This window comes from Vitis vinifera, chromosome 8, assembly GCF_030704535.1.
Source record: "Vitis vinifera cultivar Pinot Noir 40024 chromosome 8, ASM3070453v1".
Classification (NCBI taxonomy): Eukaryota; Viridiplantae; Streptophyta; class Magnoliopsida; order Vitales; family Vitaceae; genus Vitis; species Vitis vinifera.
Genome location: NC_081812.1, coordinates 13,539,872 through 13,564,368, shown reverse-complemented (window position 1 = coordinate 13,564,368; position 24,497 = coordinate 13,539,872). Strand labels below are relative to the sequence as shown.

General features: G+C 39.2%; 1 protein-coding gene across 2 annotated transcripts in view; it reads left to right on the top strand.

The window, feature by feature from the left end:
• Nucleotides 1-541: 541 nt before the first annotated feature.
• LOC100267128 (transcription factor-like protein DPB) overlaps nucleotides 542-24,497 on the top strand; it is a 37,261-nt gene continuing 13,305 nt past the window's right edge. Inside the window, exons 1-8 of one of the 2 annotated variants that reach the window (XM_002282414.5) lie at nucleotides 542-993; nucleotides 1,099-1,345; nucleotides 1,866-1,945; nucleotides 2,119-2,162; nucleotides 8,723-8,785; nucleotides 8,904-9,050; nucleotides 9,162-9,230; nucleotides 9,386-9,484. In XM_002282414.5, the coding sequence (XP_002282450.1) occupies nucleotides 1,104-1,345; nucleotides 1,866-1,945; nucleotides 2,119-2,162; nucleotides 8,723-8,785; nucleotides 8,904-9,050; nucleotides 9,162-9,230; nucleotides 9,386-9,484 (744 nt within the window). In that variant the 5' untranslated portion in view covers nucleotides 542-993; nucleotides 1,099-1,103. The remainder of the gene's footprint in view (nucleotides 994-1,098; nucleotides 1,346-1,865; nucleotides 1,946-2,118; nucleotides 2,163-8,722; nucleotides 8,786-8,903; nucleotides 9,051-9,161; nucleotides 9,231-9,385; nucleotides 9,485-24,497) is intronic. The other variant, XM_010655316.3, reaches the window with a different exon arrangement.

Genomic DNA, 24,497 nt, shown 5'->3' with positions numbered 1-24,497 from the left:
TTGGAAGAATAGAAAGAGAGAGTCCATGCAGAATCTATTGGACACTTGCCTTCGTCCAACTAAAAAATATATTTTGAGAAACATATTTCAAATTAATATCACAATGAATAAATTTTTAAATATTTTCAAATTTATAGAAATAAATTTAATTTTATGAAATAGATTGTTATTTACTATTTATTTTCAAACCATGATACCAAAATATATATTTTCCAATGTAGAAAACATAAAAGCTATAAGAAAAACTCTTAACATTTCTTTATTTTTAATTATATTAGATTAATGAGTTTATTTAATTTTTAATATTTTATTTTATAATATATTTATATTTTATAGGAATGCAAGAACCTAACTTGTCTACGAGGTAGATATGAATTGGGTTTGACATGCTTTATGGGTCATTGTCTTGGGTTGTAAGTTGGGTTGGGCCAAGTCCGATTTTCTGAATCAGGACTGGCTCATGGGTTGAGATATCTGGTCTAGTGACTGCGGGCCAGATTTACATCCGACCCGAGTAGTGGTCTGGCTTTGCTGCCTTTGCATGCCACCAAACCGCATGATTTGGCTTCCATGTCTCAGGATTGAAATGAAAGGGTCCCATCTTCCTGAAAAACGACGCCGTTTCATTCGGAAACCCGCCTGTTTTAGTATTTGTTCCAGCATTCGGAGACCCATCCAGACGACGTCGTCTCGATTTCTCCCACCTGTTCAATTGCAGTTCGTTTTTCCCCAAAAGCAGTACAGTTGCCTAACCCTGAGTTCCTCTTCCGAATGCGGTGGACCCGTGGTTTCACCCATTCCTCGACCGCCCCCTCTTGTTAGATCAACACGTCACCTTCAACCCACGGTGCACAATAGAGACGCACCTCGCCTGCTTCACCAGCGCAGTCTTTGTTGGTGCACTGAGTAGAGAGAGGAGACTTGTCACTGATGCTCATCAACCTCTGTACATGCGCAGTCCCTTTCAGTTGTTTAAGACCCAGATCCTATAAGGTAAGTTCTCATTAGGGTCTTCTTCTAACCCTGAAATTTTCTGTTATTTTTGTTGGGTTTTTTCTTCATACATATCTTGTTTGGGGTTCAATTTTGGGGTTATAGAAGAAATGGTGACTGGAGGGAGTCATCAAGAAGATGGGGAGAAGAACCCAGCAACCGTTTCTAAGGGAGGAGCTACGAGGTCCTGGGGCACCACGGTTTCGGGCCAGTCAGTGTCTACAAGTGGAAGCGTGGGGTCGCCGTCGAGCCGGAGCGAGGCCGCATTGGCAACACCGGCGAGCGAAAACACTTTTCTTAGATTAAACCATCTTGACATTCACGGTGATGATGCCGGATCTCAAGGGGCCGCGTGAGTCTTTTATTCTCTTCACCATTTAGTATCTTTTCTTTAATTCATGTAAAGCTGAATTGTTCGTGGGTGGGAGTTTTCAGTTTTGAGGGCTTTGCCTAGTTTGGTAAAACCCCTTGAATTGTGTTTTTTTCTCATAATTGTAGAAACTGCTGAAATTGGTGGTTTATTTAGTATTAGTTTGTTTCTTGAAGTTGTGGGGTCCAAAAACGATGATATTGCTTCTGCAAAACGTGAAAAATTTATGTTTTTATTGAGTCGGTTTTGATTATGATTGTGAGTATTGTGATAATGGGGTTTTATATTATATCCTTTGCACTTCAATTAGGCATGCTACTGATAGTTGATACTGCCCTAGAAGTCTTAGATATGGAATTCTTAATATTAGTCCTTTTGGCCATATTTAGTCTTACAATTTTGTTCTGAGTGGTTGAGCTTAAATTGCTTAATGTTATGCTAATGGTTATGCGTTTCTGCTTGTTGCTCTTTATCAATTTAAGTGACCATAAGTTCTCAACAGTAACAGGAAGAAGAAAAGAGGTCAACGGGCAGTTGGGGGGGATAAGAGTGGTAGGGGACTTCGTCAATTCAGTATGAAAGGTGTTTGTTTCACACCCATCTCCAATTCTCATGTTCTTGTGAGGCTTGATACCTATATATTTCATACTAAAATTAGTTCTCTGATGTTGATAGAGTATGACTCACCTTTGCTGAGATGAGCCTTGGTGCAGCAAATACTAATTTGATGTTTGTGCTGTTTTTTTTGTGTCTAGTTTGTGAGAAAGTGGAAAGCAAGGGAAGGACCACTTATAACGAGGTCAGATGGTTTATAAGATTCATGCTTAATGTTTCCATTTAATTTTTTGTGCTCATTGTTTGAATGCTGATTGCCTATTTTATAGATGACTGCATAATTATTTTTCTTACTTGTATGCTGTGTTTTTGTCATTGAGCTTATTCACTCTGAAAAAGATTCAAAATTTGGTTTTAAATGGTTGGTGTTGCGTTAGATAGATTGCTATAGTGGAACATGGCGGTTCTTCTTCTTCTTGTTCATCTCTCTCTTGATTGACAGGAGCACTTCACTATGCTATTATTAGTGTGTGGTTTAGGCATTCTACTCAGTTGGAGCAACTTTTACATGATCCAAATTTTTGTCATTGAGGGCCTGTTGGTTTTTTCTAATTACTTAAATTTAAAATATCCATGAATTGATGTTAATCAAATATAGTTTTCCAGTAACTCACATGCTACATTGGTGTAGCTTTCCAGTAACCCACATGCTACATCGGTGTATTTTGATGTGCTCTCTCTATCCTGGTGGTTCACACAGCTCCTCACTGTAGTTCTGGTGATAAAGGCATTTCTGTTTTGGGGATGATAAGGGCCCCAAATTCTAAGACAATAGAATCTATCCATTTGGGAAGCGGTAATATATAAATTCTTTTAACTACCTTGAAAAGTGGTCAAATTGTTGTATTCTCTTTTTTTTTTTTTTGATCAGAATCAAATTGTTGTATTCTCCCCAATTGCTTTTATGTCTTCTTGCATACACTTCACATTTTTACCTTTTGATGAATAAGAAAATATGAAAGGTATGATAGGCACTCACCAAAGGACCCTACCTCTAAGATAATTGTCAAAGTTCTCAAATGAGATGGTCAACATATCTACCACACATTTGAAGGAAACCAAATGGAGGTATGCTTTAGAGAAGGAGCCCCTATGGAAGCGGGTCATTGATGGGAAGCATGGGAAAGTAGAGTGGGGTGGTACTTATGAGGTAAGGGATGGCATGGGTTTAGGGTATGGAAGACAATACAAAGAGGGCGGGGGGATTTTAAAAGTAGAACTTGTTTTGAGGTGGGAAATGGAAGGAGAGTAAAATTCTCAATGGACACCTTTGAGAAGGACACTTGGTTGAGAGGTGTCACAACATTGAGCATCTTTTTCCCTTCATTGTTCCCCATAACCACCTCAAAGGGTGTGTGAGTTCCGCAAATATGGGAGGAGTTAGGGGAGGGAGGCCATTGGAGTCACCGTTTCTCAAGATAGTTCAATGGGGAGCTAGAAAATGTTGAGGCCTTTATGGAAAAACTGAAAAAGTATTCAGTGAAGAGGGGTATGGAAGACAAACTGGTACAGAGGGAATGAAAAGGCAGACTGTTTGTAGTCAAAGCCTTCTACCCTTTCTTAAAGCCAAAGAGAGAAAGAAATTTCTAGTAAATGTAGCATGGAACCCTTAGATGTCAACAAAAGTAGGATTCTTTGGTGGAATGTAGTTTGGGGGAGAATTTTGGCTTTAGATTAGTTAAAAAGGTGGGCATGAATTTTGGTGAGTAACCATAGGCATGTTTGGGAAGTGTTTTTTAAAACAGTTTTTAAAAACTATTTTTTAGAACGGTTTTGTGTTTTCCAAAACAAAATTTTGTTTGGGAACTGAATTCCAAAAACAACTTTTTGTTCTTAAAAAAAAAAAAAAAAAACATGTTTGGTTGAATTAGTGAAAAATAGTTTTATAAAACAATTTTTAAAAAATTATATTTTCTTTGATCAACTTAATATTTTAAATATAAATAATTTTAGATAAAAAATTTATATCCATTTTAAAAATAATTTTTATATTTTTAAAATTAAAAAATTGTATCAATTTATAAATATAATATTTGTTTTTATCATTTTTTAAAACCTTTTGCATTTCCCACCCCTCACTCCCATTTTTTTTTTCTTTATGGATCTTTTTTTATTTTATTTTATTTTATTTATTTATTTATTGGATAAGTAAGAGAAGTATTGTATTATGAGGAGGTGTTAAAATAGTGACTCAAAATATACATAAAAGAAAAGTAAATACCCACCCCCTAACAAGAGAAACAAAAAGTTGTCCACAAAGATATTCAAAAAACAACCCCTCCCTTAATGTGAACCCACCCAATCTAAAAACTCCAAAAAGGTCGAAGGACCATCTTTTATAAACGTTTAGTCTTTGACCAAAGTGAGTTAAGAAAAGAAGTTTTCAGCCTTTGGATGGACAACACCTCATCATCAAAGGCAATTCTATTCCTTGTCTTCCAAATTGTCCAAAAAATGCAAAGAGGACCAGCTCTCCAAACTATCTTGCGCCTTTTTCCCACAAAGAGTCCGTTCCAACCCAATAGGGTTTCCCTAACTGTAGACGGAAACACCCAAGACACTCCAAAAAGAGTGAAAAGCAACTCCCACACTGCCCCTCTTTTTTCTTCTGGATCTTTCTTCTTCCCTTTAAGATCTCTCTCATGATCTCTCACTTTCTCTTCTCATCACTCTTGCTTCCACACTCCTCTCTCCCTCTCCCTTCTCATCACCTCCATTTCCCCATTCCTTCTCCTCTCTCTCTTTCTCTTTTTCACACACACACGCACACACACACACACACATACACACATTTTCTCATCTAAACATAGTCCACGGTCATATCCACCTTTGTTGCCCCATCTAAGTGAAGTTCACATCCCAGTGTTGCCACCATCCTTCGCGACCAACATCGTTGCTAATCCATTATCTCCTTTGGAAAAGGAAATGGGAAAAAAAAATTGAGAACACAAATTTAAGGGTTTGTGGGTTTGTTCTTTGTGTGTGGATTTAAGATTTGGTTCAGTTTGTTGTATGATACACAAATTTACATGCGCGCACACACTTTTTTTTTTGGTCTTTTTTTATTTGGTTAACAGTGTAGAAAAAAGGCAAACAACTTCAAATTGTTCTCTAAAAACATCGATTTGAGAATGCAGAGAATAACTTTAAAAACATGCAGAACATTTTCCAAACATGTTTTACAGTGTTTCTGTTCTCAAGAACAAAAAAAAGATTTTGGAAACACCTTCCAAATAGGCCCTATAATTTTTGTAAAGTTGAGAACAAATCAACTGTTCATGTTCTTCATTGTGCTAAAACAAGATTTATATGGCGCTTATTATTGTCATTGTTTAAAGTTAGTAGTGTTGAGTTCTACAATTAGAGAAACTTTATCAAGTTAGCAGGGTACCTTTGTGTGGTGGGGTGGGGGGTGTGGTAATTGTAGAAGGGTATGGAGGATTACCCCTTTATACTTATTGTAGACCATTTAGAATGAGAGGAATCACATAACATTTGTCAATGTAGAGAAAATGGATTAAGTTGTCAAAAACTCCTTTTTATGCTCTTTCTTGCTTTAGGATAGAATGTCTTTAAATGGACCACCTGTGTTTATTTTGTACTTTGTTGATTGTTTAGGTTTTTTTTTTATAGGTGAGAGGTTTTTATTTTTATTTTTTTTGTCACCTTTGATACTCCCTATGTGCTTTGGTGTGCCTTCTTTTGATTATGCATTGTTTAAAAATAATCTTATTTACCTATTAAAAAAAAGAGTGAACAACCTTTGCCCAAGTTCTAGTGCTAATGATTTGGTTTATGTAGTAGGGGAAAAAAAATGCTAGGACTTTTTGAATAAATGTGGTGGTCATTAGTAGCTATTTGGGTCTTGGTTTACCTTTTCTCATCTCTAGGCCTTTGTTACTAATGCCCACATTTCTTGTTTGCTACTTTGAGAAATGAGATGAGAAAGTCTTCCTAATCTCTTATCATTTCAAGAAGGTTCAATAAAATTAAACTTTGATGTTGTTAAGCCACTATTATGGTATGAGGAGACTTCACAATGCCCTTAGTCCTGATTGTTGCAATGTGTATGAGGAGTGGTGAATCGGTTGATCATCTCTTTTTATATTGTCCATCGACTTTGACACTTTGGCATAGATTATTAGGCTGGCCTGACTGGATTGGGTCCCTCCCAAGAGCATTTGTGACATGATGACCATTTCTTGAGGTTTAGGGAGAACAAATAAAGACAAAACTCTTTAACAAAATTGCATGCTTCACTTTGGTTTGGATAATATGGAAAAAAAAATGCAAGGATTTTTTAGGATAAGTGAAGTGCAGAGTCAATATAGGACCTAATTTATTTTTATTCTTCTTTTTTGGTCTTAATAACTTTAGCTTTCAAGAACATTCCTCTTGGTGTTATTCAACTTTACTGGAATTTGGTGTGTAAATAAAGGCTTAAAATGTGAAATGTGGAGCAAAGCTTCACCTCTTTTGTATGTGTATTGATCTCTAAGGAGAGTAGAACCACATTTCCTTTGTATAGTTTTTTGTGGTATATAGGAGAAATCTTATTAATTTGTTCTTTTTATTTGAGTTTGTTTATTTGGGTATTTCTCATCCTCTGCGTGTAGTTTCTAAATCTTTATTAATGAATTTCTTGTTTTTAATTAGAAAGAGAGAGAGAGAGAGAGACCATTGCAGTATGGTGTTGAGTACTTACTCGCTTTTGTATCAAAGCTTCATTTATAAAAAAACCCAATTGGTTGGACAGAGGTTGGCCATTGAGGCAGAGATATTAACTTTGTTTTAGGGCTTGTTACAAGTCAGAGACTTGGGCCTTTTCAACCTTAGTGTGGCGAGATAATTGAAAATTGCTATTTCTTGTGTGTTAATAGAGAAAAGTTCCTGGAAGTTTGGTGGTTGATTCTGCAAAATTATTGATACCACTAGAGATTTAGAATACTCCTTTTCTTATGTTCCATGCACAGCTCATCCAGCTGTGAACTATTTAAGCTAAATAAGGGGCAAAGCATTTTGTTTCTTTTGTGGGAAACCTTTTAGCTCCTCAATTATATCATATAGTTTTTGTACATTTACATTGTTTTTCCTGCCCCTGCCCTCAGCTCTGTGTTTTTTTTTTTTCTCTTCCTTCTTTTGGTGAATGGTGTAGGTATACTTTTCTCCCTTTTTTTATTAGCCGTTGTATGATGTAGTTCATCTTTGTCAAAAGGAATCATGACACCTGTTTAATTAATCTTTAAGTAAGACAAGTAATAGTATTATAAATGATGACTATCAACAATGTCTACCTTTTCTCAATCCCACTCTTTTTTGTTTTCTTCCAAGGGGACCAAAGAATGACAAAAGAAATAGTTTTTTCAGGCTATGGTTCAGGTTCCATAGCCCCCAAAAATTGTTTTTCTGCCAATGTGATGCTCAAATCATCCATATTGGTGCAATATGATGACATGGAAAGCACAAACTAGTTTGTCTTCATATAGTAATTCACTAGACACAGATATGGCATGTTATGCAATGTGGTAAAGTGCCACCAAATGAAACAGTTAAATTCTAAGTAAATATATTATTATAACCATAGCCAGTAGACATTTTGTATATCCATTATCTCATAAGATAGCAATTCCTTATCTGGTATGGGGTATGTTGTATGGATTTACATTTATATAGATCACTGTATTTGTGTTGGTCATGTGCTGTGCACAGTGCAGCGATTCCATGGATATAGACAGTCTTTCTACATCAATAAAGTTTTAATATGACATCACATATTAATCATTTTTAATAGGCAATGACATGATGTATTGATCATATTAAGCCTTCACTTATATGTCTATACTACTAAGAAAGCAAACACCTAAATATCCCTCTCAATTGTCTCCTAACCTCTTACCTATGTCAAATATCAAATCCCTGCTTTCATTCAATTTGCAAGTTTCAACAAAAATTTAACAAAAATGACAAGATATATATATATATATATATATATTTTGGATAGACAAAGGCAGATTGAATTAAGAAGACACCAAAACAGGGGGCGCACCCTACGTATACAAGCAGTATACAAAAAGAGCCAAAACTAGGCTGCAAAAAGAAAGAAAGAAACTTGAGAGAAATTAAATTAGCCACCATGCCAATCACCCAAAAAATTCAGAAAAGAGGGAAAATATATTACACCAGAAAATGACAAGATATCTCACTTCAATTTCGTATTACTCAACTTCTTCCCTTCCCATATCTCTCAGATTCTCCCATTTGCCCCATCTTTCAACTTCTCAAACTGTAATTATTCCACCACCCTTGCATACAACTAGAGGTTTGAAGTTTGGACCCCAATTCTACTGGATTGGAATGTAGCCATCACTAACAGAACCTTCTCTGAGCTTCTATTGAAGTTATGATCAATTAACTTTTCATTAACAATCCCATCTGACCTAGAAAGTAAAGTTCTGCTGTAAACTTGATAGAACTATTTGCCCTATGTTTAGCTTCACTTTTAATTGTTATCATATCCATCCAAAGCTGGAAGCTTATAACTTGTTTGGAGTCTTCGTGTATTGTTTAGAGCATTAAATCTAATTTTGAATATCTGCCCTTATAAAACTATACCTGTGGTTGATGGATGATGCTTCTCACTTTTACTGGCTTGTCTTAGTATTTCACTTATATTATATCACTTATTGTGTTATCTATCATCTAACTGTTGCATGCCTAATTCTGAGAAGTTGAAGTTTTTTTCAGGTCGCAGATGAACTGGTAGCTGAATTTGCTGATCCTAGCAATAGTCTTACATCTCCAGATCAGGTTGGTACTCTCCAATCTGGATGATGAAAATCTTATTTGCCTCCTTAGTTCAATATCCGTGATCTTGAAAGATCAAGGTAGTACTTAGTTATTTATTCCTTTTTTTTTGAAATGGCAGCAACAATATGATGAGAAAAACATAAGGAGGAGAGTATATGATGCCCTGAACGTTCTAATGGCTATGGATATCATATCGAAGGATAAAAAAGAAATACAATGGAAGGGTCTGCCTCGCACTAGTCTAAATGACATTGAAGAATTAAAGGTATGAGTGTAGCTTTTGTTTGTTAGTGTTTGGTCATAGATTTGATTTTTATTTTTAAGTGTTCTGGATTTAATATGAGTTCATCCAACTTCTTGAATGTAATTACTGCAGACAGACCGCATTGGACTGAGGGGTAGGATTGAGAAGAAAGCTGCCTATTTGCAAGAACTGGAGGAACAAGTAAAAACTAGTATTTACATTCCCTATTGGGATTAGATTTCAGAATTCTGGCATGATGTTGATTTCCTATTATAAATCTGGATTGAGGACCTCCTCTTTTGGTGAGTTATGTTGGATGATCGATGTTTATTGACTTTTTCTCTCCTTCCATCAAGTTTGTAGGTCTTCAGAACCTGATACAGCGGAATGAGCAATTATACAGTTCAGGAAATGCTCCCAGCGGGGGTGTGGCCTTGCCTTTTATTCTGGTCCAGGTAGAATTTCTTGGCAAGTTTTCTAGTTGAATTCCATTCCTGCAATGATTCTCATTAAAAGTGTCATCAAGATTTGGTTGGCATCTAGTTTGATGTTGCTGACTTGATTCAGAATATTTGTTATATTTGCCAATTATATGACATACGCATTTTGATAAAGGCCACTCATTTCAGATATCCACTATTTAATGAAGGGGGAACCTCCTTCAAATTCAAAATAAGGCATTTGCTAGTTAAATTTATTTTTTGGGATCTATAGAACATGGTATGAAGAAAGTGCTATTTTGACTTATATTACGTGTTCTAGAGGACCAGTCCTCTTCATAAAAATAAGGGCATCACATGACTTTAAGGTGATCATTGCATAATGACGTTAATAACCATCGTGCTAGTGAAGTTTGATGTGATATGTAGAAGCATAGAAGGAAATGTTGACCTTTTTATGCCTGAATCAAATATTTTTCGCACATTCATAAAATCTGCAATGATTTTTACAGAACTTTTTACTTTTTATATTTTCCTCTCTGAAATTGTGCTTTTTCTTATCTTTTTTTCCCCATTTTTGTTTAAAATCAGGAATGGCACTTAATAAAATATGAATTAAAAAGTTAAAAAAACGATAATCTGCATCAAAAGGATTACAGAATCTGACCAAAAGGAATGTACAAGATAGGAGTTTCACCAATCCATTTGATGGAAAAAAATTTGTGTTGCAACCCCTGTTTGGGTTCTTTGGTCAAGTGGTCTCTTCCAGCTTGGCCAACCTTTTTGGTTTCCCCTTTGGCCCTCAGGCATTCTGCTAACTCTTGATCCAGAGATGGTACAACTCATGCTTGCTATACAGCTTCAAGAACTTCATGAAGAAGCTTTGTTGACATGTTAGCTCTACAAAAGAATATTCCTGGCTCAATCCTCCTTGAGAGCTTTAAACTTACTAGGAAATAGTAAACTTTCCCACCATTCCTTCTCTTCTCATGATCCCTGAACCCTCTAAGCATGTTCTCTGACCGGAAAGGACCTGTGAACATCCTTTACCTTCCCTGCCTTCAGTAAGACAGTAGATCAAGCATTATTGTGAGACATGTTTCTGAAAATCCATCTGAGCAAGATCCAGGAATTTTCTTGCTTCATGGGAAACCTACCTAAATAAAAGGGCGATTTGCAAAGAGGAGTCTACCCAAGTCCCAACATAGAACATCCAAGCGTGTCCTGATTCTGACTGATATCCAGTGTAATTGCTCCAGCCAAGGCAAGGGTGTCCTGGTTATTGTATAAAATGTAGATTGCTCCCAACAAAGCAAATGCACCATTTCACTGTAATTAATGATATCTGAAAACTCCCTCATTTATATATACCTTCCTTTACCTATCAAAAAAAAAAGAAAAAAAGAAAAAGAAAAAGAAAAGGAAAAAGGAAAACTCCCTCATACTTGATATGATCTAGGATCCTTGCATTGTCTTACCCCTGAACAGAATGACATTAAAGTCTCCTTCCTAACATAAAGGGTCAGGTCAAATGACTCTATACTTCTTAGTCCCTTCATAGGTTGGGTTTGAGCCTTATCAAAAGGCTAGTAAACTTTAACCCAATTTTTTTTTTTTTTTTTTACCTTGATTGAAGGGAATTTTTTGAGTACAAGTCCACACCTCTAGAACAATGAAGTTCTGATAAAAGACTACTTTAGATAGACCCCTCAAAGGTAAGTTAGGCACTTGGCTCTTCTAGACCTCTCGCATCTATAACCACACTATTATACAAGACTCCACTTTTTCTCCTATAAGATGGCAAGCAATATCAATATTCATACTTCAAGAAAAGATTCCGTTCCCCTTTTTTGGCTTTGTCCTTCCTATCACCAACCACCCAAGATTGTCCCTCACAATTGATTGAGAAAGTAACATTTTTGCCTTCCTTAAACTTTTTCTAATTTGTCTTCTCTTGATCTTTCTCTAACTCTTTTTTATAACCTTAAACAAACTTTTGACATTCTATTTTTTAATAGGAAAATAAAGATTTGTTAGAAAGCCCCTTCAAACTGGGGATACACCCCAAGCACATAGGAAGTATACAAAAGACACCAAATGTTATTGAAAAAAAAAAATTCTAAAACCTCATTAGTGAGATCCCATACAATCAATAAATTTAGCAATGACAAACAACTAGCTTCTAAGAAAGATCTATACCTAAGGAAAGTGATGCTCTTTGACATAAGATAATTTTGAGTATCTATGGGACTCATTTGAATGGTTGAGGTGCCAACATTCTAGTTAGGTAGTCACATTGATACCTTGGGAAGGCCATTGTTCATGTTTTCTAGGATTTCTTAGGTCATACCTATTTTCGTGATGGAAGATGTGATTAGAATTCCCTTCTGGGAAGACTTGTGATTGGTTTTTGTGTTTGTGTTGTGGGGGTGGGGGTTTGTTTACCTCTATGTTCTCAATTTCCAATTTTTTTAGAGTTATCATGATTAGAAACTGTTGAAATAATGCCAAAGTTAGGACTTTAATTTAGGAATAAAAAAGGAGAGATCATTTAGGATATTTCCTTATGATTTAGTTTCCTAATTTTAGGAGAGAATTAAGCTAGATTGATTTTTTCTTATTCAGTCATTTGTGTATATATATGTGTATGGTGTGTACCGATTAATATCAATAAAGGAGTTCAGAAATTTCTTCATGGTATCAGAGCCAGTTTTCTGAAACCCTAATCCCTTCTGGCCATCTCTTATTCAGGCCATCACTCATTCCGGCCAAATCTCTCTGGCCATATCTCAATCCGATCATCTCTCTCTCTCTCTCTCTCTCATTCCGGTCATCAGTCCCTGCTCGCTTTCCGGTCAGTCGAATCGTCGTCAGAAAACACTCACCGCCGGCAACTTTTCCGGCGAACTTTTCCGGCGACTTTCCGGCGACGATTTTTTTCTACACCGCAAGGAGCGCCTGGAGGAGATCTCCAATTTGTCCCAAAGCACCGGAACCAGAAACCCATCCACGCGCCGCCCACGCGCGTTTTTTTCGGCCGGCGACTGCATCTCACGCGCCGGCGCGTGAGGGCGCGTGAGCCACTTTCCGGCGACGCGCTTCCTCCTCCAGGCTCGCCTGACGCCGACCAGCCACCCTTCCTACCTGTTTGTGCAATCCGAGCCCTGCACATGCCTCTTTTGGGGTTCTTTTGCTTCCGCGGGCCCTCTGATCAGATATTCCGGCGTCCTCCGGCTATTTTTTCTCAACTCCAGTCCCTGCACGTGCCTTGAAAAGTGTTCTTCTACCTTTCCGGTCCATGACAAAATACGGAATGGCATCATCACAAGTATCCAGCGTCACGTCACCAGAATCAGGGGGCAGATCTGAAATTCCAAACCTTGGTGGCAATGATTCCTCTCCTATTCTCATCACAGGACACAAATTAAATGGCCATAACTATTTACAGTGGTCACAATCTGTGTTGCTGTTCATTTGCGGTAAAGGAAAGGATGAGTACCTCACTGGAGAAGCAGTCATGCCAGAAACTACAGAACCGGGTTTCAGGAAGTGGAAGATTGAAAACAGCATGATCATGTCATGGCTTATCAATTCCATGAACAATGACATAGGCGAAAATTTCTTGCTGTTTGGGACTGCAAAGGACATATGGGATGCAGCCAAAGAAACTTACTCAAGTTCTGAAAATACTTCAGAACTATTTCAGGTTGAATCAGCTCTACATGACTTCCGTCAAGGAGAGCAGTCAGTTACTCAGTATTACAACACACTCACAAGGTATTGGCAGCAACTTGACTTATTTGAGACTCACTCATGGAAATGTTCGGATGATGCAGCAACATACAGGCAAATTGTGGAACAAAAGAGACTGTTCAAGTTCTTCCTAGGACTAAACAGGGAATTGGATGATGTTAGAGGCCGAATCATGGGCATTAAACCCCTGCCAAGTCTCAGGGAGGCTTTTTCAGAGGTTAGGCGTGAAGAAAGTAGAAAGAAAGTGATGATGGGATCAAAAGAGCAACCTGCCCCAACATTGGATGCCTCTGCCCTTGCTGCTCGGTCATTTAATAGTAGTGGTGGAGATCGTCAGAAACGGGATAGGCCTTGGTGTGATTATTGTAAGAAACCAGGCCATTATAAGGAGACTTGCTGGAAGCTTCATGGCAAACCTGCTGATTGGAAACCAAAGCCAAGGTTTGACAGAGATGGCAGAGCACACGTGGCTGCCAACTCTGAGAGCACATCTGTTCCCGAGCCGAGTCCATTCAACAAAGAGCAGATGGAGATGCTACAGAAATTATTAAGCCAAGTTGGCAGTGGCAGTACTACCGGTGTAGCCTTCACTGCTAATCGAGGAGGAATGAGGCCGTGGATAGTAGACACAGGTGCTTCTGATCACATGACAGGAGATGCTGCCATTCTTCAAAATTACAAGCCAAGTAATAGTCATTCATCCGTCCATATTGCTGATGGTTCAAAGTCAAAAATTGCCGGGACAAGTTCTATAAAACTTACTAAAGACTTATATCTTGACTCTGTCCTCCATGTTCCAAACTTGGATTGTAATCTTTTGTCCATTAGCAAATTGGCTCATGATCTCCAATGTGTTACTAAATTCTATCCAAACTTGTGTGTTTTTCAGGACTTGAAATCGGGGAAGATGATTGGCAGTGCTGAACTGTGTTCCGGGCTCTACCTCCTTTCATGTGGCCAATTCTCAAACCAAGTCTCTCAAGCAAGTTGCGTACAGTCTCAGAGTATGTCAGAGTCTTTCAATTCTGTGTCAAATTCTAAGGTCAATAAAGATAGTGAGATTATAATGTTACACTATCGCCTTGGTCATCCTAGCTTTGTTTACCTTGCAAAATTGTTTCCCAGATTATTTATCAATAAAAATCCAGCATCTTATCACTGTGAAATTTGTCAGTTTGCAAAGCATACTCGAACAGTATATCCTCAAATCCCATACAAACCTTCGACTGTTTTCTCTCTAGTACATAGTGATGTGTGGGGTCCCTCCCGGATAAAAAATATTTCTGGCACTCGATGGTTTGTGACATTCGTTGATGATCATACTCGGGTAACATGGGTTTTCCTTATGAAAGAAAAGTCAGAGGTCGGGCACATTTTTCAAACCTTCAATCTTATGGTTCAAAATCAATTCAATTCCAAAATACAAGTCCTCAAGTCAGATAATGCAAAGGAATACTTTACTAGTAGTCTCAGTACTTATCTTCAAAATCATGGCATTATCCACATAAGTTCTTGCGTTGACACCCCACAACAAAATGGGGTGGCCGAACGCAAGAATAGACATCTCTTGGAGGTTGCTCGGTGCCTTATGTTTTCCTCTAATGTTCCAAACTATTTCTGGGGGGAAGCTATTCTCACAGCTACCTATTTGATTAACCGTATGCCATCCAGAGTGCTTACCTTTCAATCCCCACGTCAACTTTTCTTAAAACAGTTTCCTCACACCCATGCCGCCTCTTCTGATTTACCACTCAAAGTATTTGGTTGTACGGCATTTGTTCATGTGTATCCTCAAAATCGTAGCAAATTTGCTCCTCGAGCAAATAAGTGCATTTTTCTAGGGTATTCTCCAACCCAAAAAGGGTACAAATGCTATTCTCCAACCAACAAAAGATTTTACACCACCATGGACGTCTCTTTCTTTGAACATGTCTTCTTCTATCCCAAATCTCATGTTCAGGGGGAGAGCATGAATGAACATCAAGTTTGGGAGTCTTTTCTTGAGGGTGTACCTTCTTTTCACTCGGAGTCACCAAATCCTTCCCAATTCGCGCCCACTGAGTTGTCCACACCCATGCCGCCATCAGTTCAGCCAGCCCAGCACACAAATGTTCCTTCTCCCGTGACCATCCAGTCTCCCATGCCTATTCAACCTATAGCCCCACAACTTGCTAATGAGAACTTACAAGTTTACATCAGGAGGAGGAAAAGACAGGAATTAGAGCACGGATCACAGTCAACATGTGGCCAATATATTGACTCTAATTCAAGTCTTCCTGAAGAGAACATAGGTGAGGATAGGGCTGGAGAGGTGTTAATTCCCAGCATTGATGATTCTACTTTGCCAATTGCATTGAGGAAGGGTGTTAGGAGATGTACAGATCATCCAATTGGGAACTATGTTACGTATGAAGGGTTATCACCATCTTACAGAGCATTTGCTACTTCTCTTGATGATACTCAGGTTCCCAACACAATACAAGAGGCATTAAAAATTTCAGAATGGAAGAAGGCAGTACAAGATGAGATTGATGCACTTGAGAAGAATGGGATGTGGACTATCACAGATTTGCCGGTTGGGAAGAGGCCTGTGGGGTGCAAGTGGATTTTCACCATAAAATACAAAGCAGATGGATCAGTCGAAAGATTCAAGGCTCGTTTGGTAGCTAGAGGGTTTACACAATCCTATGGGATAGACTATCAGGAGACTTTTGCTCCTGTTGCAAAACTGAACACTATCAGGATCCTTCTCTCATTGGCTGTCAATCAAGATTGGTGCTTGCAACAACTGGACATAAAAAATGCATTTCTAAATGGGGACCTAGAAGAGGAAGTCTACATGGAAATACCACCTGGTTTCGAAGAAAGTATGGCAAAGAATCAGGTTTGCAAACTCCAAAAATCATTGTACGGCCTTAAACAATCTCCTCGAGCCTGGTTTGATAGATTCACAAAAGCAGTCCTGAAGCTGGGCTACAAACAAGGTCAGGCTGATCATACTCTATTTGTCAAGAAGTCTCATGCCGGGAAATTGGCCATATTGATAGTCTATGTCGATGATATTATTCTATCTGGAAATGATATGGGGGAGTTACAGAATTTGAAGAAGTATTTGTCAGAAGAGTTTGAAGTTAAAGACCTTGGAAATTTGAAATATTTCCTTGGTATGGAAGTGGCTAGATCAAGGAAGGGAATCGTAGTCTCTCAAAGAAAATACATACTCGATCTTCTTAAGGAGACCGGTATGCTTGGATGCAAACCAATTGATACTCCTATGGATAGTCAGAAGAAACTTGGTATCGAGAAAGAAAGTACACCGGTAGACAGGGGGAGATATCAGCGGCTTGTCGGGCGCTTGATTTATCTCTCACACACTCGGCCAGATATTGGCTTTGCAGTGAGTGCTGTAAGTCAATTCATGCACAGCCCCACTGAGGAACACATGGAAGCAGTCTACAGGATTCTTAGATATTTAAAAATGACACCAGGGAAAGGCCTATTCTTCAGAAAGACAGAGAACCGTGACACTGAAGTATATTCAGATGCGGATTGGGCAGGAAACATCATTGACAGGCGGTCCACTTCCGGATATTGTTCTTTTGTCTGGGGAAATCTTGTTACCTGGAGGAGTAAGAAGCAATCAGTTGTAGCCAGAAGTAGTGCAGAAGCTGAGTACAGAGCTCTTGCACAGGGAATCTGTGAAGGGATTTGGATAAAAAGGGTTCTTAGTGAACTGGGACAAACGAGTTCATCTCCAATTCTGATGATGTGTGATAATCAGGCAGCTATAAGCATAGCAAAGAACCCCGTGCATCATGACAGGACCAAGCATGTTGAGATTGACAGACACTTTATCACAGAGAAAGTGACTAGTGAGACGGTCAAATTAAACTATGTTCCTACCAAGCACCAAACCGCAGACATCCTCACCAAAGCTTTACCTAGGCCTAACTTCGAAGACTTAACTTGCAAGCTGGGATTATATGATATATATTCTCCAGCTTGAGGGGGAGTGTTGAAATAATGCCAAAGTTAGGACTTTAATTTAGGAATAAAAAAGGAGAGATCATTTAGGATATTTCCTTATGATTTAGTTTCCTAATTTTAGGAGAGAATTAAGCTAGATTGATTTTTTCTTATTCAGTCATTTGTGTATATATATGTGTATGGTGTGTACCGATTAATATCAATAAAGGAGTTTAGAAATTTCTTCAGAAACTCCTCTATCTTTTTTATTCTTAGACCTCCTATCCCATTTCTTGGAATCTTATCCTTCGTCATAATCTCACTGATGAGGAGAGAGAGCTTCCTCTATCTTGTGCTCTTGATTTCATTTATCCTTGACAAGATATTTTGCTCTTTATCTTCTTTAGGTATATTTTAGTAAAATCCTTCTTTTTAGTCCTTGTCTAATCTACTAGCTCTTATCCATTTCTCTTCAGCAAAATTCATATGGCAATCTAAAGCCTCATCTAAGATAAAGACCTTTGCCTAGCAAGCGGCCAACAAGAAGGTCAACACCAATGACTTGCTATAGGTGAGAAGACCTTACAAAACCTTTAGTTCTAACCATTGCACTATATATATGATGAGTGGTGAGACGATTGATCATATCTTTTTACACGATTTGACAACTATGACGCTTTGGCATAGATTATTCAGCTTGGTTGGGCTAGATTGAGTTCCTCCTACGAGCACAAGTGACATGATGGCTATTTCCTTCAAAGGATTGGGAAGTATAAGTAAAGGCAAAACTCTTTGGGCCTAACCAACTTCATATTTCAAGAGCACTCCTCTTAGTGTTATTCAACTTAATTGGAACTTGGTGTGAAAATGGTTAAAAACAACTCCTCTTGGAGTAAAGCTTTGGCCTCCTTTGTAGATGCACTTATTTCTAAGGGGAACAAAACCTCACTTCTTTTGTATAACTGTGTGTGGTATATAGGTGACATTTTCATACATCAGATCTTTTTATCATAGTTCATACATTTGGAAGGATTTCTCATCCTTCTCTTGTACTTCTAATTCAATATTAATTCTTGTACTTCTAATTCAATATTAATTCATTTTTGTATTGGATAAAGAAAAAGACAATCCTTTCACAATTGAATTGAAAGCTCTAGACCTTCAAACATCCTACAATTTAGCTTCTACCAAATGGTCCAAAATAAACAAAACAAGACCATCCACCACACTTTTCTTTGTTAGAAAATTCGCATGCCACCCTAGTAACACCCTTTTCACTAAATGAGGAAGCACCTGAGAAAGACTGAATAATAAGAATAACTATTGCCACATGCTCTCACTAGCTGCCTCAAAGAAGAAATGAAGGATGTGGCTAGCTAGACTCATTGCCCTTTTCTTTTTCCTTTCCTTTTTTTTTTTTTTTTTTCTTTCTTTGTTTTTGTTGTTGTTGTGATAGGCAAACAAAAACTATGATGAAAGTTGAACTTATTGTTGTTAAAAAAGAACATTAGCTGAAGGCCACCTTCTTCTCCTTAGTTAATCCATTTTCAATATCTTCTCTCAGGCCACCTCCCAAGTAATGAAACCTACTTTTGTGGGACCCCATGAGCTACACTCTTTTTAGAAGGGAAAGGTCCTAGAAAAACTTACTCCAATGAGCAATAGAAAAAAGTAACTAAGAATTGTTATACTTAGCATCCTGCTACACTAACTTGCCCTCACAACTTTATTGGATTGCTTAAAGAAGGATTCATGCTTTCAAACTCCTAATCTTGTAAATTTCTTTAAAAATAGGGTTCCAATATTGAACTCCACCCATGTTCTCCTAATAATCAACAACCCAAGCATCCTTAGACATTGTAATGCAGAGCAAAGAAGGATAAGAGAATCTTAAAAAAGAATTACCACACTATTAATTATTCCAAAATCTCACTCTCCTACCATCTGCACCACCAAACTAGTTGCCCAATACTAGCATGAAACTTCATCAACTTTCTTTTAATCACTATACCAATCATCTCCATAACTTTCCCTCCCCTCACCAAAAGACCACCCATGCAAATCTTTCAATGTCATTTTTTTCTTGGACAAGCATTTTCCATTTTATAAAAGATTTATATTTCTATCCCCCTTCTAGGTCCTAAAACACAAGAGGTTTTCTCTTGTCCAACACAATGGTTATAATCTTTCAAAGCCAAATTTGTAGCCTCTAACTCTTCTACTAATAAAATCATTTCCTTATTCTTCTTGAACATAAATCCTAAAGCTCAAGCCTTATGCACCACCATACTCTTGAAAACCTTTTTGTTCTGAGCTTTTAGCTCGTCTTGCAAAGTTTGACTTTGAAATTTTGAAAAAATTGGAAAGTCCCCTTAGCTTGTAATAATCCTTGAAACCATCCACCTCAAGCCGTGTGTCCTCAAATGGAGCAAAGTTCTTCCTGTTTATCAAGAAGAATGGGAGAATAATGGTGTCCATAGACTAGTCTACATAATAAAAGCTGCATCAAATTAGAAAATAGCCCACAACCAGAAAATGAGCCAATATAGACAGCAAACCATGCCTCCACACCAAGTAAAAGCACGAGGAAAGTTTACAAGGTTGAAATCCTTCATAGATTTAGAAAATTTCCTAATAGCTCCAGAAATCTTAAGGCAATTTTTCCTTTCATGAGGGAATCCGACTACATTGAATTGCAGTGCTCACCCAATCCACTAAGGATTAAAAGCCCCTCGATGATCCCTTAGCTCTTCCCAAAAAGCATCAGGCTCTTTCCCAAAAAGTCCTCACCCTATACACCAAGGATTACGAGCTCCTCTCTTATCCCCTAAGACTTCCCTAAAAGCTTCAAGCTCTTTCCCAATTACTAGCTTAGGAAGGAAATTCTCAAAGTTGTGGTATTGATCTCTAAGTAGGTTCTAAGATTGATTGGTCTTAGCATCTCATATCAATATCTGTCAATATGCAAAATGGTAGTTAAAAAACTCAAAATCTTTAGGAAAAAAACAAGTAAGAAAATTCTTGAAAAAAATAATTGCAATAAGATGGAATCAACAAACTAATAAAAAACATTTATCACATGTTTAGATAATTACAAAAACATCCTTCAAATAGGTATGAAAACACATATTTGGATTGGCTTATGTTAGTATTAAGAGTTGAGAGCTCCTAAAACATTATCATACTCAATTTTCTACCTAATACCATTTTTTTATAATTGGTAAACATATTAGAATTATAACTTCCTAAATATGAATTGTTTTTTTGAAAAATGAAAGATGAAAATGATAAAAACAAACTTGATTGATAACAATTCAATAATTGTTTGAAAGGAAGTTAAGTTGATTTTCTTTTTTCTATAAGAGATTGTATTAATAAAACGTCAAGAAGCGCACAAAGTACACAAGTCGTATGCAAAGAGCACCAAGCAAAAATAAAAAAGAGGGAACAAAAGATACTCCCTCCCTCAATCACGACCTAACCAATCTATGAAATCAATCATATGTGTATACCTTTCTCTCTCTGTGGAAGAGAATATTCCCCTGCTAGAGTGAGGATGAGAGCAAGGGGTGAAGCTGGTGGATCAAGGGGGGGGGGGGGGGGAAGATGTTGCTTCGTGGTGGAGGCCAAATCTTTCGAAATCTTGATTGAAGAGTTGGGAGGCAAGCTGAGAGGTTGCATTTGGGAGAGAAGCAAAGGGGTCTCCTCATGGATTAGATTCAGGGAGGCTAGCTTAAGATGTTTACTAGATGGAGTGGAAGTTTGCTGTAGAGAGGTTAACAATAGTGCTTGGGCTATTGGCTGGGAGGAAGGGAATAGAAAGTATAGGATGGAGGCATGGAGCGCCGTTCGAATGGGGCAGGTAGGTTCATCTTCTGCTCAGTTCACAACATTGATTCAAAAAAGTATAGCATTATTGTTCCAGAGGGAAAGGGTCAGTCTTTTGGTTGGAATTCATTGGCTGAGAGGCTGAGAGATCTTGGTGTGACCCCCTTAGGTGGCTTGCAGGGTCCTAAAGGATCAGAGGACTTGTTGAGGACGAAAGGGGGTTCGAAGGTCCAATGGAGAGAGAAAGGGGTGGAACTGAAAACATATGCTGATGCTGTAAGGAAAAGCCCGGGAAGGGTAGGCCAGTCAGTTTGGATAAAGGTAGGGGAAGGAGAAGTGCGTGGAAGAATAGAACAAATGAGTCAGTGTCTGGTAGGCTGGTGGGGACCTAGTTCAACTCCTTGCCCTGAGGTGGAGTACGTTAGAAGTTGGGCACCGAAGCATTGGGCTTTGAAGGGGAATCTGAGGGTGGCCACGCTAGGCAGAGGATTATTGCTATTTGACTTCGAGTTACCAAACGAGGCTGAGTGTGTTTTAGCCAGAGGTCTGACAAACTTCAAGGAGAATGTTATAGTCTTGGAGAGATGGAACCCTAAGGTGGGGCGTCTTCGCAAGGAGCCCATGGCAAAAGAAGTTTGGGTTAGGGTGATTGGACTCCCCCTTCATTTAAGAAGCTCGGAGGTGTTTAAAAGAATTGGAGATGAATGTGGAGGATTCATAGCTGCGGATAAATCACCTTTGCATGAGATGCAATGGGCTCGGTTACTGGTGAGGTGCGTGGACAGGGAGTTGCCCAGCACTGCCCATATTGTTGTGGGGTCTGGTTGTTATTCCCTTCAACTTTGGTGAGAGTCTTCCCCCTGGTTCACGCAGGTGGTGCCGGTGGGATGTTTCAGCGGGGAAGGTAGCTCAAGGGAAGGAGAAGAGACTGGTGGAACAGTTTGTGATCTCAGCTGTGGAAGTCAAAGGGAGAAGGTGGAGCAGTTGAGGTTGCAGCAGGGAGAGAGTGCCGTGTCAGCCTGTGGAGGCGATTCTACCCTCTGTCCTGCTGTGTTCTATGAGGGAGGGGATGCAGTGGAGGGTAGAGTAGGGTCAGCTGATGGACGGGTTAGAGAGGGAGATGGGATTTTTTTGAATAAGTTGGAAAGCCCAGCTCTTGGGCCAAGTATCGGGCCAAAAGGGCCAGCTCATAGGGTGTCTTTGGGCTTGTCTCAATTAAGTGGGTTAAGGCAGGGGCCTTTTAAAGAAACCCAGGAGGAATTGGGCTGTGACTTAAGGCCCAATGTCACTTACGGGGAGAAAGGAGAGGGTTTTGGGCCTGTAGGGCCTGTTGCAGCGGAAGGAGGGGATTTAAATGGGGAAGGAATCTCGAGTCCTCGAGCTAGGGCACAATAGCCAGGAGTGGAGAAAGGTTCAGGAGATGCTGATCTTCTTGTCCGTGGGGAAGCACCTTCGGCCTCTCGTCCTACGGCTCAGATGTTTAGCTCGGAGAGTCAAGCTTTTATAGTGGAGGACCCTACGTCGACAATTTGAGAGCTGCGTCGCTGTCGGAAGCCTTTGCAGTGTCGAAAAGTGGGTCGTTGACTGATGAAGCGCTGCGTGATGAAGCTTCCAGGTATGTCGGACTACCTTCGCCTTCTGTGGGGGGTCGGGAAACTTCTCCTTCTTCTCTTTTTTCTGGGATCGATTGGGCGGGGACGAAGGAGGGGGTTTCGTTTGGCTTGATTTCTGAGATTGAGGGAGAGGAGCAGCTCCCTCTTAGCATTATTCTGGCAGATGGCAGCAATGGGGAGATGGGCTTAGAGGGGGAGAGATCCTCGGGTGGTGAAGGAAGGGGGGATGAGTTCGAGATATTATTACAAGACTTGGAAGGAAGAGGATGTCGATGGGATGATAGTTGCTTGGCGAGATTTACCAAGTTCCTGGGTTTTTCGACGGAAGGATTTGAAGGAGAAATTCTGAACTTGCTTCTAAGGAACAAGAGAAAAAGGGAGCAGAATATTAAGAAAGATATTTCGGGGTCCACTAAGTTTGATCGTGAATTGAAGAAATTAGAGTGGTCCATCAATTACAAAGGGGCGAGGAAGGAGAAATCTCTGGTTAGAGATGGTGGGAACAGAATCTCGAACCTTAGATGAAGATAAAGATCATATCTTGGAACATAAGAGGGGTCAATGATAGGGATAAAAGGAAAGTTATTAAGGCTTTGATCAGGTCGCAAAAAGCAGATTTGGTGTGTCTACAGGAGACCAAAATTCAAGATATATCCAGAGAGATTATTCACAGTCTTGGAGTGGGAAGATTCTTAGGTTGGGGTGCTATGAGTGCAAGGGGGGCAGCCGGTAGGGTAGTAGTGTTTTGGGATAACAGGGTTCTGGAGTTAATGGGCATGGAGGTGGGTCTTTTCTCAGTTTCCTGTCGCTTTAAAAATTGTAAAGATGGCTTCTTGTGGACCTTCACGGGAGTATATGGACCTACTATGAAACGGCATAGAGAGTTGTTTTGGGAAGAGCTAGGAGCCATTCGAGGGTTGTGGTCTGACCCTTGGTGTATTGGCGGGGACTTTAACGTGGTCAGATTTCCTAGCGAGCGCAGTAGAGAAGGAAGACTGACTGGTTCTATGAGAAGATTTTCGGAGGTGATTGAGGAGTTGGCTTTAAAAGATTTGCCTCTCCATGGGGGGTTGTTCACGTGGAGTGGAGGGCTGAATGGTCTTTCAAGGTCCAGACTGGACCGTTTTTTGATTTCGGAGGATTGGGAGAATCATTTCAGTGGGGCGTTTCAGTGTTCCCTCCCAAGACCGGTATCTGATCACTTCCCAATTCTGTTAGATGGGGGTGGGACGAGGAGAGGTCCAATTCCATTTCGGTTCGAGAATATGTGGTTGAAGGAGGAGGGGTTCAAGGAGCTGTTAAAGGGCTGGTGGCAAGGATTTAATTATAGTGGGTCCTATAGTTTCATCTTGACAGAAAAATTGAAGGCCCTGAAAATTAAACTAAAGGAATGGAACTCGGAAGTCTTTGGTAAAGTGGGGGTGAATAAAGGGTTGGCTCTGGATAAAGTATCCTACTGGGATAATCAAGAGCAACTTAGAGCTTTAAATGAGCAGGAGCTAGAGGCGAGAAAGGAGGCTAGGGAGGAGTTTAAGAAATGGGCTCTAATGGAGGAGACTTCATGGAGACAAAAATCGAGAGAAAATTGGCTGAAGGAAGGTGATAAGAACACGGGATTTTTCCACAAGATGGCAAATTCAAACAAAAGGAGGAACTGTTTGAAAAAAATTAAAGTCACTGGCACCTGGCTTTCAGAAGATCATGACATTCAAAGGGGAGTGGTGAGGGCCTTTAAGGACCTTTTATCAGATCTAGGAGGATGGCGTCCTTGCTGCAACAATATTGAGTTTGATAGCATTGGGGATGAAGAGGCAGCCAGGCTGGAGGAGAGTTTTTCTGGGGATGAGGTGTTCTTGGCCCTTTCAGAT